Source organism: Schistocerca serialis, chromosome 5 (assembly GCF_023864345.2).
Source record: "Schistocerca serialis cubense isolate TAMUIC-IGC-003099 chromosome 5, iqSchSeri2.2, whole genome shotgun sequence".
Taxonomy (NCBI): domain Eukaryota; kingdom Metazoa; phylum Arthropoda; class Insecta; order Orthoptera; family Acrididae; genus Schistocerca; species Schistocerca serialis.
Window position 1 is genome coordinate 574700986 of NC_064642.1, and position 17440 is coordinate 574718425.

Genomic DNA, 17440 nt, shown 5'->3' on the forward strand with positions numbered 1-17440 from the left:
ACTGTTTCCAGAGGCAACAAAAAAATTGATTTTTAATATTTTGTACAATTATTGACCAAATGTAAAATACAGCCATAGTCTACTCACTGAGAGGTACAATTGTATGTTAAAGGTTTAGCACAAGTATTATAGTTACAAACTATGCATATGTCTTGAGGCAGTGTATCTCACCACACATAGATCCAGACTATATTCATCCAGTATTTGAGAATGAGAGCACTTAGTGACTCGCAACTAACTTCAAATGTAATTTCAAACCTTTCCTAAGCCTTTTTTGCTTACATGCTTAATGTCAAATATTTAACGCAATAATTCATTTGTATACTAATCAGAAGTTTGAAGTTGGTGTACACGTGAGAGTTTGATTCTTCAAAGAATCGTGCAGTTTACTGGTCTAATGTAATGTTTGCCACCTCAGTGGTCAACAGTCTGTTGACAAGGTAAAACAACACATATTAGGGACAGCAGGGTGTCCATAATTAAAGTTCCAGTGTCAAAACGCTATAGAATGTGAACCACTGCTAAGAATGAAGTCAAATTTGAACTGCATATTATTGGTGCAGTAGGAAATGTCATGGAACAAAGAATTAATGAAAAATCGACCAGTAGATGATGCTGCATGCATCAGAATATGCACACGAACAGACAGTTGTTCCTCATTTAGTGTCCGAGAAGCCCAACATGACTGTCTACACGAAGGATCTCGTGCTGCTGGTAAAGCTCTTTAGCAGGAACTGGTGCCTGTCTGGCTGTAACCCTACAGAAGTTCCAGAAATGTAAGGGTACAAAAAAGGCATTGATCTGATGCCTGATAACACTGGGGAAAATGATTACAAAATTCAACAAGAAAGGTTCGTTAGAAATGCAATGTGTCAGAGGGAGGAAAGCAGTTGATCAGAAATGTCGTGGTGTGCACAAACACACGGTGCGCAGGATGTTGCCCAAACATTGGACATGCCTGCAAGCGCAATGCATAGCTTCCTGTTAACCTGCCAGTAAGAAAAAATCTGAAATATCTTGCTCATGTGGAAGTGAACAGTGAATGGCCATGGAACCCATTTCCATCTCCAAGGACATGTCAATACACAGAACTGCAGAATATGTGTAACAGAAAGTCTGCACACACATCACCTGGTACCACTTGACTCAGCAAAGGTGACTGTGTGGTGCGGGTTGACTGCACCGTGTACAGGGTGTCCCATTCATCTTGCTCACTCAAAATAGCTTTTTTTCTGATAAGTTAAATGAAAAATTGTTCCAACCTATGATTTTTAACATCATTGGTTGGTTCTTGCCGAGGGAATGCATTTTGTGTGTCCCCGCATTTGTAGGAGATATGGGGTGGACGTTAAATTTTTTATATGGAACCTGTACATTTTATTAAAAAATACATTCAATCTCTCAAAGAAGTATTAAAAAATGTATCACACTGCACCATTTTATCCCAAAACTAGTAGCTATGGAAATGTTAAATAATACGTAACTTCTCTAATATAAATATCACTTAAGTTCATTAATTAAGTCATTTAACCTCTTCAAGGAGCATTTTAACATTTTACAAATTATCAATAAAGTTTAAATGCAACAGTACTGCACTGTACAGTAATTGGATCTTGTCATTGTACAGTACCATACTACAATACTTATGACAATGCAAAAGTAACATGGCCCTTTGTAGTAACTCTTACTGTGACACTAACACAACATGGAAAACACAGTGTTTACATTACATGTTCAAAATGGTGACCATTGACATTAATACATAGGGTTTCTCTGTGCATGGCCGGCCTATTTGGTGCTACTTCTTTGTCTGTAATGGCTGTACAAGCATCAGTAATGTGTTGCCGTATGTCCTCCGGTGGTGGAACATTTTAGTAGACAGCAGCCTTGACTCTTCCCTACAGAAAAAGTCCAGTCGTGTAAGGTCCAGAGGTCAGGCAGGCCAACTAACTGGCCCGCTGTGTCCAGTCCACCTACCAGGATATTTATGGTCCACAATTAGTCCTTGTATGGTGTTATGTGCATGACGTCCATCATGCTGATACCACAGGACCATCCACTGAATCAGAGGCACGGCGTCTAAGAGAACATAAAGAGTGGCTTGCAAAGCAGGCATATTGTCTGCCATTTTGGTTGACACTGACAAAGAAAGGACCAAAAAGTTATCTCCAATAATTCCACACCAAACATTAGCGTTCTATGGACATTGATGCTCTACCTGTCAGAGCCATCGTGGATTGTTGATGGACCAATAATGCATATTTCTTATATTGACAATTCCTTTGTTGGAGAATGACACCTCAACGGTAAAAAGAACACCTGAGAAGAAATTAGGATTAGTTAGAAGTTGTTTGCTGAGCCCACTGACAAAATCGAACCCTATTGCTGAAGTCATTTCCATGAAACTCTTGGTGCAAATGAACATTGTAAGGATAGAATTTATAACGTTGCAGAACGTGATGTGCACTTGTTTTCGAGACACCAAGTTCGTGTGGAATTTGTTGTGTGGAGACTTGAGTGTTAATGGGTACGGCTGTGAGCACAGCAACCTCAGCAGCTTCGTCTGTTTGTGTTCTTGCATTTAAACTTCCCATTTCAGGTAGAAAAAAAAAATAAAATGAGGTGACCAAACCTCCAGTGAAAGCCAGTGGCTTGTCAGGGAATTGCCTGCTATACAGTAGTTGTTCAGAATATCGCCCACCTACAGAAAATTGCAGTACGGGTACGTACAGTAGAGCAAGATAGACATAATAGCATAATAATCATGATTTTCTCTAACAGTGCTGAACATAAAAATATAAGTTACTAAATTATTTGCTGTCAACGTACTTTCTCCATAGATTGGCAGAATTTCTACCTTATCGTTATGCGTGTACATCAGACACCTTTACACACCAAAAATTGTATTCATAGTGTGTACTATCACCATGCAGTTACTAAGTCACACTGATGCACAACCACACTGGTATGCAGTGTACTGTACACTAAAGCAACAACAAATGAGGTGCACGGTGGTGGATGGGGGGGGGGGGGGGGGAGAGGAGTGGAATACCTTGTTTACATGAGTTAGAAATCATAAACAAAACCCACACCTCTATTATAGCAACACAGTGGGTATGTAACGTGTACAACCAAAGAAGTAAACAGTTTGTTTCTTCACATCCCGTGTACTCTTTATTATTGCACATTACGTTTTATTGACAAAAATGGTAAAGTGTGATATATTTGTGAACAGATCTTGGAGAGGGTGAGTGTATTATTGAATAAAATGTACATGATTACATTTAAAAAATTTTACCTCGGCATAGTATTTCCTACATCTGTGGGGTACATAAAACGTACACCCTAAAATAAAGACGACCATCTCAAATAGAAAAATGTGAGCTCTTCTAGGAAACATACCAACTAACCACTATTTTAGCATTAGCATTCGACAGAAACCTAGTAAATAGTGTGCAGTGAACAAAGGGATTTTTTGAGTGCTCATAACACCTATGCACTTTGACATACATGCCTCATTTACCAGACGCTGTTAGAAAAAATCTTGATTTCCTGTTAAGTGCCCAATACTCATACATATTCAAATCTGTGACCGGACATTGTGTACCGGACACCGAAAACAGCTCAGAACATTTTGTAAAAGTGATATCTGCAGCCAAAAGCAGACAAACTCTATGTAGAATGTTTCTTTAATATATTTCATTAGTCCTCTGATTAACATCATAATTTTTCTGTAGTACCAGGAGGTCTGCGGACTAATGAGAATTTTGTGTTTTTGGCAGTATTTTTTAATCCATAACTGACAGTTTTGTGAGATGTGCTTTGTTTGTGCAGCATTTATGTGATACAACCTGGGGATTTTGACATTATATTCAGCTGCCTTTCTCAGTCTTCAAATTTTAGTGTCATTGAATTTCAGACCTTTCCTCTTGCTTTTTGTGTTTTGGAATGCCCTCAGTATTTTACCAGAGATGAACAAGGTCTATACAACACAATAATGGTATTAAACATGGTGGAGCACCCCTTTACCATCTTTAATGGATGTGTTTTACCAGTTGCATGGAATGAAATGACTTACATCTGCTGTTTTATTTTTGACTTCCTGCGATGTTACACACACTAAAATTTGAAGACTGAGAAAGGCAGCTGAATATAATGTCAAAATCCCCAGGTTGTATCGCATAAATGCTGCAGTTTGGCTAGAGTGTTGTATGGGATGACTCCCACCCTCCACATCTTGATTGTGGTGACAGACTGATCTGTAGTGTGGCCCAAGGTCTAGATTAAATTGGAAATTTATGATTTGGTAGTGAGTTGGCAAAGCCAGTGAACATGAATGCCAAATAAAAGTTGTATAACAATGAAAACAATCAATTTTTGACAAAATAATTTAATTGGATAGCTAAAAAATCCACTCAACAAGAGGCAGCAGAACACACACGTAATAGAAGGTTACAATTACACAAGCTTTTGGAACCAGTAATTCCTTCTCCAGGGGTTGAAGGGGAAGGAAGATGGGTGAAGGAAAAGGACTGGAGAGGTCTAAGAAAGGGGGAAGATTTTAGGAAAGTCACCTGAAACTGCAGCTCAAGGGAGACTTACCGGACAAGATGGGAAGGAAAGACTGAATCTGTCTTTCCTTTCCATCCCATCCAGTAAGTCTCCACTGGCCCACAGTTCTGGGTGACTTTCTCAGAATTTACACGTTTTCTTAGACCTCTCCAGTACTTTTCCTTCACCCCTCTTCCTTCCACTTCAACCCTTCTGCCTCGAGGAGGAGCCACTGACTCCAAAAATTTGCCTAATTGTAACCTTCTTCTATCAATGTGTTCTGCCGCTGCTTGATGAGTAGTTCTTTAAATAAAGGTTGTAGTAACAGATTGACCTGTTTGCGTTTACACCATATTAAGCGGGTTTTTTTGCCATAAAAATTAAAACTGCAAGACAAATTCAGAAAACCTGTATTAGATTATGGCTAAGTCTCCAGTATTGTGATGCGTATCACCCACAATGCATGACCCCACTGCCCATCACCCAAAACCTGTAAACAATAACTCGCACTCCATAAAACATACTAAACTATGAAAGATGGGAAGGTGGATCCAATATATAACTTTTACCCATACCTCTGCATTTCTTCATGAAGAGTTTGCAAATGATGCATTGGAGTCTTTTCTTTCTTCAGACCCACACTTGTGATCAAAAGTATCTGGACACCTGGCTGAAAATGACTTATAAGTTCATGACGCCCTCCCATCAGCAGTGCTGGAATTCAATATGGTATTGGCCCACCCTTAGCCTTGATAACAGCTTCCACTCTCACAGGCATACGTTCAATCAGGTGCTGGAAGGTTTGTTTGGGAATGGCACCCATTCTTCACAGAGTGCTGCACTGAGAAGAGGTATCAATGCCGGTCAGTGAGGCCTGGCAGGAAGTCGGGATTCCAAAACATCCCAAAGGTGTTCTATAGGATTCAGGTCAGGACTCTGTGCAGACCAGTCCATTACAGGAATGTTATTGTCATGTAACCACTCTGGCCGTACATTATGAACATTGAAAGATGCAATCGCCATCCCCGGATTGCTCTTCAACAGTGGTAAGTGAGAAGATGCTTAAAACATCAATGTAGGCCTGAGCTGTGATAGTGCCACGCAAAACAACAAGGGGTGCAAGGCAGCTTCATGAAAAATACAACCACACCATAACACCACCGCCTCCGAATTTTATTGTTGGCACTACACATGCTGGCAGATGACGTTCAGCAGGCATTTGCCATACCCTCACCCTGCCATCGCTTCGCCACATTGTGTACCGTGATTTGTCACTCCACACAACATTTTTCCACTGTTCAATCGTCCAATGTTTACGCTCCTTACACAAAGCGAGGTGTCGTTTGGCATTTACCAGTGTGATGTGTGGCTTATGCGCAGCTGCTCAACCATGAAATCAAAGTTTTCTCATCTCCTGCCTAACTGTCATATACTTGCAGTGGTTCCTGATGCAGTTTGGAATTCCTGTGTGATGGTCTGGACAGATGTCTGCCTATTACACATTACGACCCCTCAACAGTCGGCAGTCTCTGTCGGTCAACAGACGAGGTCGGGCTATACGCTTTTCTTCTGTGTGTGTCCCTTCACATTTCCACTTCACCGTCTCATCAGAAACAGTGGACCTAGGGATGTTTAGGAGTGTGGAAATCTCCCGAACAGACGTGTGACACGAGTGACACCAGATCACATTCGAAGTCTGTGAGTTCTGCAGAGTGCCCCATTCTGCTTTCTCACGATGTCTAATGACTACTGAGATCGCTGATATGGAGTACCTGGCAGTAGGTGACAGCACAATGCACCTAATATGAAAAACATATTTTGGGAACGCATTGTTGTGGCCAAGATAGACACGAAGCCCACGCCTACTACAGTAGTACAAGTCTATATGCCAACTATCTCTGCAGATGAAGAAGAAATTGAAGAAATGTATGATGAGATAAAAGAAATTATTCGGATAGTGAAGGGTGACGAAAATTTAATAGTCATGGGTGATTGGAATTCAATAGTAGGAAAAGGAAGAGAAGGAAACGTAGTAGGTGCATATGGATTGGGGGTAAGAAATGAAAGAGGAAGCCACCTGGTGGAATTTTGCACAGAGCACAACTTAATCATAGCTAACACTTGGTTCAAGAATCATAAAAGAAGGTTGTATACATGGAAGAAGCCTGGAGATACTGACACGTGTCAGATAGATTATATAATGGTAAGACAGAGATTTAGGAACCAGGTTTTAAATTGTAAGACATTTCCAGGGGCAGATGTGGACTCTGACCACAATCTACTGGTTATGAATTGTAGATTAAAACTGAGGAAACTGCAAAAAGGTGGGAATTTAAGGAGATGGGACCTGGATTTTGCTCAGAGTTCCGCTTCTGCGAATTACCCACTGGCCTCCTGCTCCCTGAAAGAGCGGTTGGAACGTCAGAGCCTTTCATTTCACACTTGCCACCTTGAATCGTACAATTCCAAAGTGCCCTAGCCGCTTGCCCTGATATGGCTCCCGGGCCAGATCGCATCCACTGTCAGATGCTCAAGCACCTCTCGGTGGACTGCCAGTGACACCTCCTAGACCTTTTCAACTGTATCTGGGTTTAGGGTGAGTTCCCGTCGAAATGGCGGGAAAGCATCGTAATCCCTGTGTTGAAACCTGGCAACAACGCACTGGAGGTGGACAGCTACCACCCCATTAGCCTCACCAACGTTCTTTGCAAGTTGCTCGAACACATGGTGAGCCAGAGGTTGAGTTGGTTACTTGAGACTCGGGGCCTTCTGGCTCTGTCTCAGGGTGGGTTCCGTAAAGGCCGCTCTGCCGCTGATAATCTGGTGTGCCCGGAGTCTGTCAATCGTGTGGCCTGTGCTCGCTGTCAGCATCTTGTCGCTGTCTTTTTTGACATGTGGAAGGCATGTGATATGACGTGGCGACATCACATCCTCTCTATGCTTCATGGTTGGGGTCTTCGGGGTCCATTCCTGATTTTCATACAAAATTTTCTGTCGCATCTTTCCTTCCGCATGCAAGTTGCGGCCTCCCATAGTTCCTCCCAAGTTCAGGAGAATGGGGTACTGCAAGGATCTGTCTTAAGTGTCTACCGCTTTTTAATTGCAATTAATGGGCTCACTGCAGCAGTGGGGAGTCTGTCTCGGCTTCCTTGTATGCTGACTACTTCTGCCTATACTGTAGCTCCACTGGCATTGCAGCTGCTGAACAGCAGCTGCAGGGCGCTATCCACAAGGCGCAATCTTGGGTGTAGCGCATGGCTTCCAGTTTTTGGCTGCCAAGATTTACATTATGCATTTATGCCGGTGACGCACTGTTCAGCCTGGGCCACAGCTTTATCTTGACGGCGAACCTCTTGCTGTGGTGGAGATGCTTCTGTTTTTGGGATTGGTTTTTGATACCCGGTTGACTTGGTTTTCTCATATTCGGTTGACTTGGCTCCCTCATATTCGGCAGCTTAAACAGACGTGCTGGCGGCATCTTAACGCTCTTCGTTGCTTGAGTCACACCAGCTGGGGTGCTGATCAGTCTACCCTTCTACAGCTGTACCAGGCGTTAATTCAGTCCCGTCGATATTATGGACGCCTGGCTTATGATTCGGCGTCCCCATCCACATAGTGGTTGCTGGACCTCATCCTTCAGAGCGGGATCCGACTCGCCACTGGAGCTTTCTGGACAAGCCCTGTCAACAACATACATGTGGAGGTAGGTGTCCCTCCATTGCGGTTCCGGCACCAATGATTACTGGCCGCTTACGCTACACATGTTTGTGGCTTGCCCGGGCATCCCAATTATCGTGTCCTGTTCCCTCAGTCGGTCGTCCATCCTCCGGAATGTCGGTCCCGGTTAGGGTGTACGATCGCAGTTCGCGTCAGAGCTCTTCTCTCTGGGCTTGAGGTTTTCCCTCTTCCACCTCTTTTCTGTGCCCCTCTGCGTATACCCCTGTGTTGTGTGCCCCGCCCAAGCCTATGGCGCGATTTGGCACAGGGCCCGAAGGACTCAGTCCCTCAGGCCCTCCGCCGCTGCTTTCTTTCAAGCCTTGCTGCGTTTCAAGGCTCTGTTGTCGTCTATACTGACGGTTCGAAGGTTGCTGGTCATGTCGGTTATGATCTTACTCTAGGGGATCATTATGAACAACTCTCATTGCTGGCTGGCTGCAGTGTTTTCACTGCTGAGCTGGTCGCCGTCTCTTGCGCCCTAGAGTATATCCGCTCCTGCTCATTTGAGTGACTCCCTGAGCGGTTTATGATCTATTGACCTGTTTTTCCCTCGCTCTTGTCTGGTGATGGCTATCCAGGAGTCCCTCCATACTCTTGCCCGTTGCGGGCGCTCTGTGGTCTTTGTGTGGATCCCGCGTCATGTCGGCAACCTGGGAAATGAACGTGTTGATACACTGGCCAAACAGGCTGTCGGTGCACCAGCCTTGGAGATTGGCCTTTTGGAGAGTGACCTCAGGTCTGTTTTACAGCGGAAGGTACTTCGTACCTGGGGTGAAGAATGGCGCACCCTTCCTTCACCCAACGAACTTTGGGCCATCAAGGAGGCTACGGGTGCGTGGCGCTCCTCCTTGCAGGTCTCTCGCAGGGACTCTGTTGTCCTCTGCCGGCTGCGCATTGGCCACACCTGGATAACACACAGCTATTCATTGTGCCGCGAGGACCCACCTTTATGTCGCTGCGGGTCAGCTTTGATGGTGGTCCACATCTTGTTGGACTGCCCACTTTTAACTCCGCTCAGGCAGACATTTGCGCTGCCTGATATGCTTCCTGCACTGTTATCAGATGATGTTGCAATAGCTGATTTAGTTTTGAGTTTTATTCGTGCAGGGGGTTTTTATCACTCGATCTAAGTGTTTGTCCTATCTTTTTGTGTTGAGTCTGGCCTTTGGCCTACGATTTTAGACTGGGGTTTTCTGTTTCTTGGTGGTTGGCATTTCTTTTTTTGTTTCTATGGTCGGCCAACCACTGTCACACTCGGTGTGATTTTAATTCCTTATTTCTGGTCTCTGTCTGTGTCTTTCTTGTCCTGTGTCGTCTCTTGTAATCTTCATTGTTTGTTTTTATTCTTTGTGGGTGTTTCAAGTTTGTGGAAAAAGGGACCGATGGCCTAGTAGTGTGGTCCCATCAATCCCACAAACCAACCACTTGTCACATCATCACTTTCTTCTTGGCAAGAAACATCCAGTGAAGTGCTTGCCCCCTTCAAGTGCTGAGATACTTTAGTATTAGAAAAATTCATTTAGGCTGTGATCATTGTATTTGTGACTGACAAACAAATCTTTATACCACATAATAATAATGTGATAACATGTAATGTTAGTATTGCAACTGAAGGCTGCTCCACTTGTGTCTTTGCTTTATTAATTGAAAAAGATGTTCTGCCTGAGAATGTTACAGTCCTAGTCAGATCCTAACCCCCACCCCTCCCCCTTTCCCCATCTACTTTGCTGCTTGTATCCATAGCTACCTTCTAGCTGATTTCTCATTGCCCTCAGATGTCTTTGCGACACCCTTTGGTGAGAGATATGTGATTCACACAGTCTGAAGCCATAGGAAGATCGCAAAATATACCAAGTGACATTTTTTGTCTAGGGATTCCAGTACATTATTTGTGAAAGAAAATGGGTATACATTACTAACTTGAGAACTTTCTTGAATTTGGTCAAGAGAAAGGTGAGACAGTAGTTTATGGCTTTTCTTGTAATATATAGCATGTCTCAGGAAATTGTGATCTCTGTTGGTATAATGAATGAAAACATCTGCCTGAATCACTGTTTTTTGTTAATGATGACTGATTTTGATCTGGCTGGGCATATCATTTTCAGATCTACTGTTGCCAGGATCAATTCCCTAGTAGATGTATACTACTACTCTCCCCTCCCTCCACACACACACACACACACACACACACACACACACAGTGTATATCTGAGTCAACCCATCTGGAATTCGATATTAATCATATATTTGTAATATGGGATGGATCTGTTAAACCACTTACAGTGTTAATTTATTTTGTTTCAGCTGTAGATGATACAAAATTAGATTATCTGAAACATATAACATTTCTTCATATTTCAGGTATTATTAAGGTGCAAATATGTTTTGTTTCAGTTATATCTAGCTTGGAACTTTGGGATTTATACATCACCAATTGTAGCTGCAATATTGCACAGGAAAGGCTTATTTGTTGTTGATGGAGTGCTCACAATAGCCAAGTTTATTACTGGTCTTGGACTCGTACTAGTTGCATCTTACTTCATTCGAGGTATTGGCAGGGCCAATAATCAGCAGTACATAAGATTTGTGAGGGCCTTAAATGCAGCAAAAAATGATTACAACAAAGACACAAAGGTTGGTATTATTGAATATTGACACATAGTTGCCACTACTTCGTATTAGGTGTAACATTTTTATATGGATTATTTGTTTCGTTTCAGAAAGCTTTATCAGCATATGACTTCGATTTCTATGCATGCCCAGTTGACTTCCGATGGACTGAAGTTGTTGGGTAGGTTTGCAAAAAATTATATTAATGTGGTTCTCGAAACATTGTTACGAAAGTTAAGATTTGTTAATAGAAAAAAATTAACAGAGGGTTTCTATGGGATAATTAACACAAATTATAATGTGATGGTAGTAATGATGGAGGCACTAGTTTACTGACATCCGCCATATTGTTTAAGTGCAGTAGCAATCTTCAGAAGCACACACTGTTCCACTGGCAACTTAAAATAGTTGGAAAGATATTACTGTCATCTGGAGTGCCATGACTGAACGGCACCACATGTAAATACTTTCCTGTTCCATCTATTTTTTGAGAAACTGTATGCCCTAGTCGTTATTATCTTGTTCTTTAATCTTTACTCAAAATATGTGATGCGAATAATAGTATTTTTTTGTGAAATACGACTTCTCTAAGACAAGGAGCAGCTTTTCTTGATAAGTTGAGCATAATTCTTCAGGTAGTTTACATTTATACTCACTGTGAATCTCCTAAAGAATATGGTTGGTCACAGCTCTAGCAACACACATTTGCATCATCAGTCATAGCATAGCTACTGGCAGGGCCTCCCAAGCAGGGCAGGCCTCAGCAGTGGGTCTTGACAAAGTGTCCCACAAGTTGTGAAAGAGAGGGCAGTTTTTTCTCCCACGGTGCTCCTCCAGCAGTGGTTTGGTATGGGCACAGCAACGACTCTGGATTTCCTAAGCTGGAGACTGGCCAGTGCTGCCAGACTACTTCTCCTGTAAAGTAGGAAGACATACACACCAGATAGATAGATAGATAGAGAGAGAGAGAGAGAGAGAGAGAGAGAGAGAGAGAGAGAACACTGTCTCAAAATGTGTGCTTGCTGATAGGGTGTTTGGCAGAACAGTCTCTATCATGCAACCTCAGTGACACATGCCACCCAGTAGTTTTATAAGGCTCCTTCATGCATGCGGGACTTCGCATGGGTCGACATTTGTTTCCCTAGTGGGATCCCTAAGGAGTGGCGTTAACTTGTATCTGCACCTGACGAGACAGATGCGGTTCAGATAGTACTTACACCCACCCAACAAAGAGAGCTCAGTTGGTCATTCTGCCCAAGTAGTAGTCTGGTCATTCTGCCCTGGTAGTAGTCTCAGAATTATGGTAACATGGTGCTAGTCTGCCATATTACTTACATAATAACCAAGAGTGCAAGCAGAACCTTCGACAACAGTAGCATACATAATGGCCTTGCAGATAATGTAGTGCAACTGGATGTAACAAGGATCTTCGCTCTCTGTCAGATTGCTTTCTGGGGCAATCGTGAATCTGAAATATAATCCTTCTCAGGGCACACCTTTAAATGAAAAACCTAAAACAAAATATTTGAGGCCACAAATTCAAAACAAGATGACACAACTGTTAAATTATTGTGTTTTAGAGTGGATCTTCAGAGAAATTAACAGCAGCCATTCTTTCTGCTTTTTGTAGCACAACACTGATGTATCAAGAAAGGAACAACTTAGTGCTGTTGTCAAATATTTGCACTTATATTTAAGCAAACTGGATACAAAAGGAGTTTGAAATAAAGAAATCACTTTCAGGGTGCCATGAGGTAAGAGGCAGAGGCTATGATGCTGATAGTTACGGAAAAGAAATAATAAATGATTTAGAGAAGATGAATATACTGCTGGATCAGTACAGAAGTCAACAACACGGTGGTGGTGCATCTATAAGTGGCAAATACTCAGGTTTGCACTCAAGAATTAAAGCATGGGTCCCAAACGCTGGATTCATACATCATTCAACACATGATTTCTGTTTGTACTAAATGATTCCGCCATGAATGTAGTGGAATTGCAACATATTTACAAGAAAGTACAATGTATTCGTGTTTTCTGTAGTGCTCCTGTGCTGTGGTGGTAACAAATGAACAAAACTGTTGCAACTATCAGGCGTGTTACAACTTCAAACTGTGCCCAACGAGGTGGTCTTCCAGATCTGATTCATTGTTACTAGTAAAACAGAATTTCATACGAATTTTGCAGTACCTCTCCAGTGTCTTTTTGAAGATCAAAAAGAAAGCAGAGAGAGAGAGAAAAGCTTCTAATTTGATGAAAAGTAGCAACTTTTGATTTTGTCATGCCTCCCTTGTTTCAGAATGAGATTTTGGAAGATATTAACTTAGTTTCCAAACTACTCCAGCCTTTAATGCTGATAGAATGCGCCTCAACTTCTTCTAACTGCAAGCAAGAATCTAGTCAATCTAAGAAACAATTTTGAAGTTGTAGTAGAAGCAACAAAAGTACTAGTGAAAGTTTGGAGCCTTGATCGTAAATTGACCTCAAAACGTACCCATAAAATGAAGAAACATTTTGACGAGCTTTCTGCAGATCGTAGAATTGTGAATAAACTAAATTTTCTTCAAGTCACATTTTCAGTGGTTCTATTGATATTTTAATTCAGCACTTAAGCATTTTACCAGCCTACAGAATGTTAATGATTATTTTTCTTCTGTGCCTTCCTGTTCATTGTTTTGAGTTTGAAAGTGAAGATATTCAGAAGAGAGCAGAAAAGCTAGACAGAAAGTATGAATCAGATTTAACCATAGATCCTTCACATGAACTGTTCTGCCTAAAAATACTTATATTGAAAGAATTTGGAAAGAAAGGAAACATATTGTCAATTAAATATCTCACAGTATTTTTGTTTGTGGAAAATACTTTTCTTGTCAGTAGTCTCCACAATGTGCACACAGCTCTCGGTTGCACTTGACTCTGCCAGGTGCTTCTGTTACAGGAGAAAGATCATTTTCTAAACTGAAATCACTCAAAACATTTCTGAGAGACTAGATATCAAGAGTTCAATTTAAGTGCTTTAGAATTTCTAAGCATTGGACATGAAACGTATTCTGTTAACTTGGATGACATTATCAAAAAGGTTGTAGTGCCAGTTGTAGGAGAGGTGGAAAGACAAGTTTGCTTCAGCATGTTGTGTCAATTTACAAAACTGAAAGCATTGTTTGTTCTACAAGGAATGCATCAGTTGATGAGCTTATTTCACTTTTAACCCAACTGTGGTGCGTGAATGTCTAATGTTTTCATATTTGTTCTTTCATGGTTTAGTTGTAAACAAGGCTCCCAAAATTTATTTGCACATGCAAGGACGGACACACACACACACACACACACACACACACACACACACCATAGTTACACCACTGTTTAAGGACTTCTATATTCATGTGTTGGGTGGTATTGCAGGGTCCTTAAAAAGTATTAAATGACTTCATAATGGAACACATCTAATAGAAACTGCCACAACACACCAAGTGTCTAAGCTTCTGGGATGCAAGGCTTTAGAAGACTACCCTGTTATGGCTGAGTTGCACAACATCCTTAACTTTGTAAAAGTGTGATTACTTGCTCTGATATAATGGAGATGGAACATGAGGAGTTATGTGAAGAATGGAGAAATGGGGTTCTCATAGAAATGCGGAACTATATGAAGAGAGTCAATGGCACATCGGAAAAATGGCAACATTTATCCAAACCTTCAACACTCTAACGTTACCCAAATATATTCTACATCTACATCTACATTGATACTCCGCAAGCCACCCAACGGTGTGTGGCGGAGGGCACTTTACGTGCCACTGTCACTACCTCCCTTTCCTGTTCCAGTCGCGTATGGTTCGTGGGAAGAACGACTGTCTGAAAGCCTCCGTGCGCGCTCTAATCTCTCTAATTTTACATTCGTGATCTCCTCGGGAGGTATAAGTAGGGGGAAGCAATATATTCGATACCTCATCCAGAAACGCACCCTCTCAAAACCTGGCGAGCAAGCTACACCGCGATGCAGAGCGCCTCTCTTGCAGAGTCTGCCACTTGAGATTATTAAACATCTCCGTAACGCTATCACGGTTACCAAATAACCCTGTGACGAAACGCGCCGCTCTTCTTTGGATCTTCTCTATCTCCTCCGTCAGACCGATCTGGTATGGATCCCACACTGATGAGCAATACTCAAGTATAGGTCGAACGAGTGTTTTGTAAGCCACCTCCTTTGTTGATGGACTACATTTTCTAAGCACTCTCCCAATGAATCTCAACCTGGTACCCGCCTTACCAACAATTAATTTTATATGACCATTCCACTTCAAATCGTTCCGCACGCATACTCCCAGATATTTTACAGAAGTAACTGCTACCAGTGTTTGTTCCGCTATCATATAATCATACAATAAAGGATCCTTCTTTCTATGTATTCGCAATACATTACATTTGTCTATGTTAAGGGTCAGTTGCCACTCCCTGCACCAAGTGCCTATCCGCTGCAGATCTTCCTGCATTTCGCTACAATTTTCTAATGCTGCAACTTCTCTGTATACTACAGCATCATCCGCGAAAAGCCGCATGGAACTTCCGACACTATATTCTTACAGATTATATGTCGTCTTCAAGGTGTGACTGTTTTTTCCCTACCCAATGTGCTGTTTCAAATGTCAAAGATTCGATCATACTACTATCACATATATCAGGAAGGCTACATATGGAAATTGTGGAGGTTCATGAGTTGGGTGGCTCTTGTACACTTCTTCCAAATGGTGCAGCAGGACCTGGAAAAATGGGAACTTTTGAAATGCTTAGTGGTCGGCATATACAGTCGGCAGCACTGCGGAACAGGAACCTTGAGGTGCAGACAATCTCTTCATTTAGTAATAATGGATCAATGCAATGGTTACCAGTACATTTTTGGCGTAAAAATGTTTTACAAAAACCATGATGGTTTGGAAATTGCGCAGTGTGTTCGAACCTTCTTCTTCCCAGCATGGAGAGTCATGGTTGGTTTCCCTCAAAACAAACAATAAAAACTTGTATTAAAAACTTTGAAGAGACTGGATCTGCCCTGTAAAAGAGAAACCAACAGGATGACCAAGAAGTGCTTGTACTCCACAGAATACCAAGCTGTATGCATTTCAGTTTTACAGAGGCTCCAGTGTGTAGTTTGTAAGGAAGCAACTGTGAGCAGTGTGTCGTGAATTCTCCATTATGATTTAAAATGTCACTGTAAAAGCTGCAGATCACACAGCAACTGAAGGGGAATTATTACCAGTTGTGATTAGAATTCTGTCAGCTGATTATCACAGACATAAGTTAGGACAGTGGATTTCTGGACAAGCTGTGGATGTCAGCTGAGGCCCATTTTCATTTCACAGTTTACATGATTAAAGAGTGCCCTTTACATTTCAGGAAGGTGAGAGAGAGTATGGTGTACCATTTTGTCACATGGGGTCATTGGTCCTTACTTTTTTCTAAAGTGAAGAGCAGATCACAGTGACTGTCACTTCGGATCAGTATGTTAGGACATTGCAATCCTTTGTTGCACTGCATTTAACAATATTCCACAGCTTCATAAAACCTGGTTTCAACAGGATGGTGTGCCATTGCACATTGCAAGTTAATCAGTGGCAACGGTGAGAGAATTTTTGGGTAACTGTGTTTTCTCAAGATTCGGTGATATAAAATTTGTTGGAGACATATTTTCAGGCCTTTGAGATTCTTATATTTGTATGCCATCACATTTATTCTTTTATGTTATTTGTTATAGCTAATAAAAGTTGGTTCCAAATGACTTTGACAACCAGAATGATATAAAAAAGTTGTTTCTGTCTGTTCTACAAAATGGAGTTCTGGTGCCAACTCTTTAAACAGATTGCCCACACACACAGAAAGTGGGTGATTTTACAGCTTCGGAATCTCTGAAACTAGAGTTAGCAGATCCGTTTTAGCATTGCAGGAAACCATTTAATAGCTAGAAGTACACTTCAGTAACTGTTACATTTTGTGCAAAAGATGAACAACAACAGTAAAGAACAAGTCTTGGGAAATATATAAGCTATCTACTATTTGAATAAGTTGCACACGTTGCTTGGGAGTGATCTCATATTTGGTAAATGAGAATATTTGGCTGCCAAGATCACATGTTGTAATATTTTTTATTTTATTCCCTCATTGTTCAAATTCAACAAGAGTATGTAGTCTTCGGATTTCCTGGAAATAATACTACTGGGTTATGTTTGTGCAATTTATGCACAATAATATTATTTCCAAGAGTTGCATAGAAATATAAGAATTTCAAGGTACGTAAAAATATGTTCACAATACATTCAAACAATGGAAAGTCCAGGTTGGAATATTACCAGTTATGAAAATTAAAGATTGCCATTGCCATGTGCCGAGCTATGGACAGGCTCAATGAAGAGACACCGAGCTTTTGGCTAAAGCTTTCGTAAAGAAAAACACACACTTTCACACAAACAGGCACACCTAAGTCACACAACTGCTATCTCTGGCCACCCTGGGCAGACTGCAGCTGTTGTGTTGAATGAAAGCAGCAATCTGGAGTGGGAAATGGGGGGGG

At 41.6% G+C, this 17440-nt stretch overlaps 1 protein-coding gene across 1 annotated transcript in view; it reads left to right on the top strand.

The window, feature by feature from the left end:
* The window catches only part of LOC126480809 (phosphatidylserine lipase ABHD16A), a 160218-nt gene that overhangs the window by 4379 nt on the left and 138399 nt on the right, over window positions 1-17440 (top strand). Inside the window, exons 3-4 of the mRNA XM_050104134.1 lie at window positions 10663-10902; window positions 10989-11059. Of these exons, the coding sequence (XP_049960091.1) occupies window positions 10663-10902; window positions 10989-11059 (311 nt within the window). The remainder of the gene's footprint in view (window positions 1-10662; window positions 10903-10988; window positions 11060-17440) is intronic.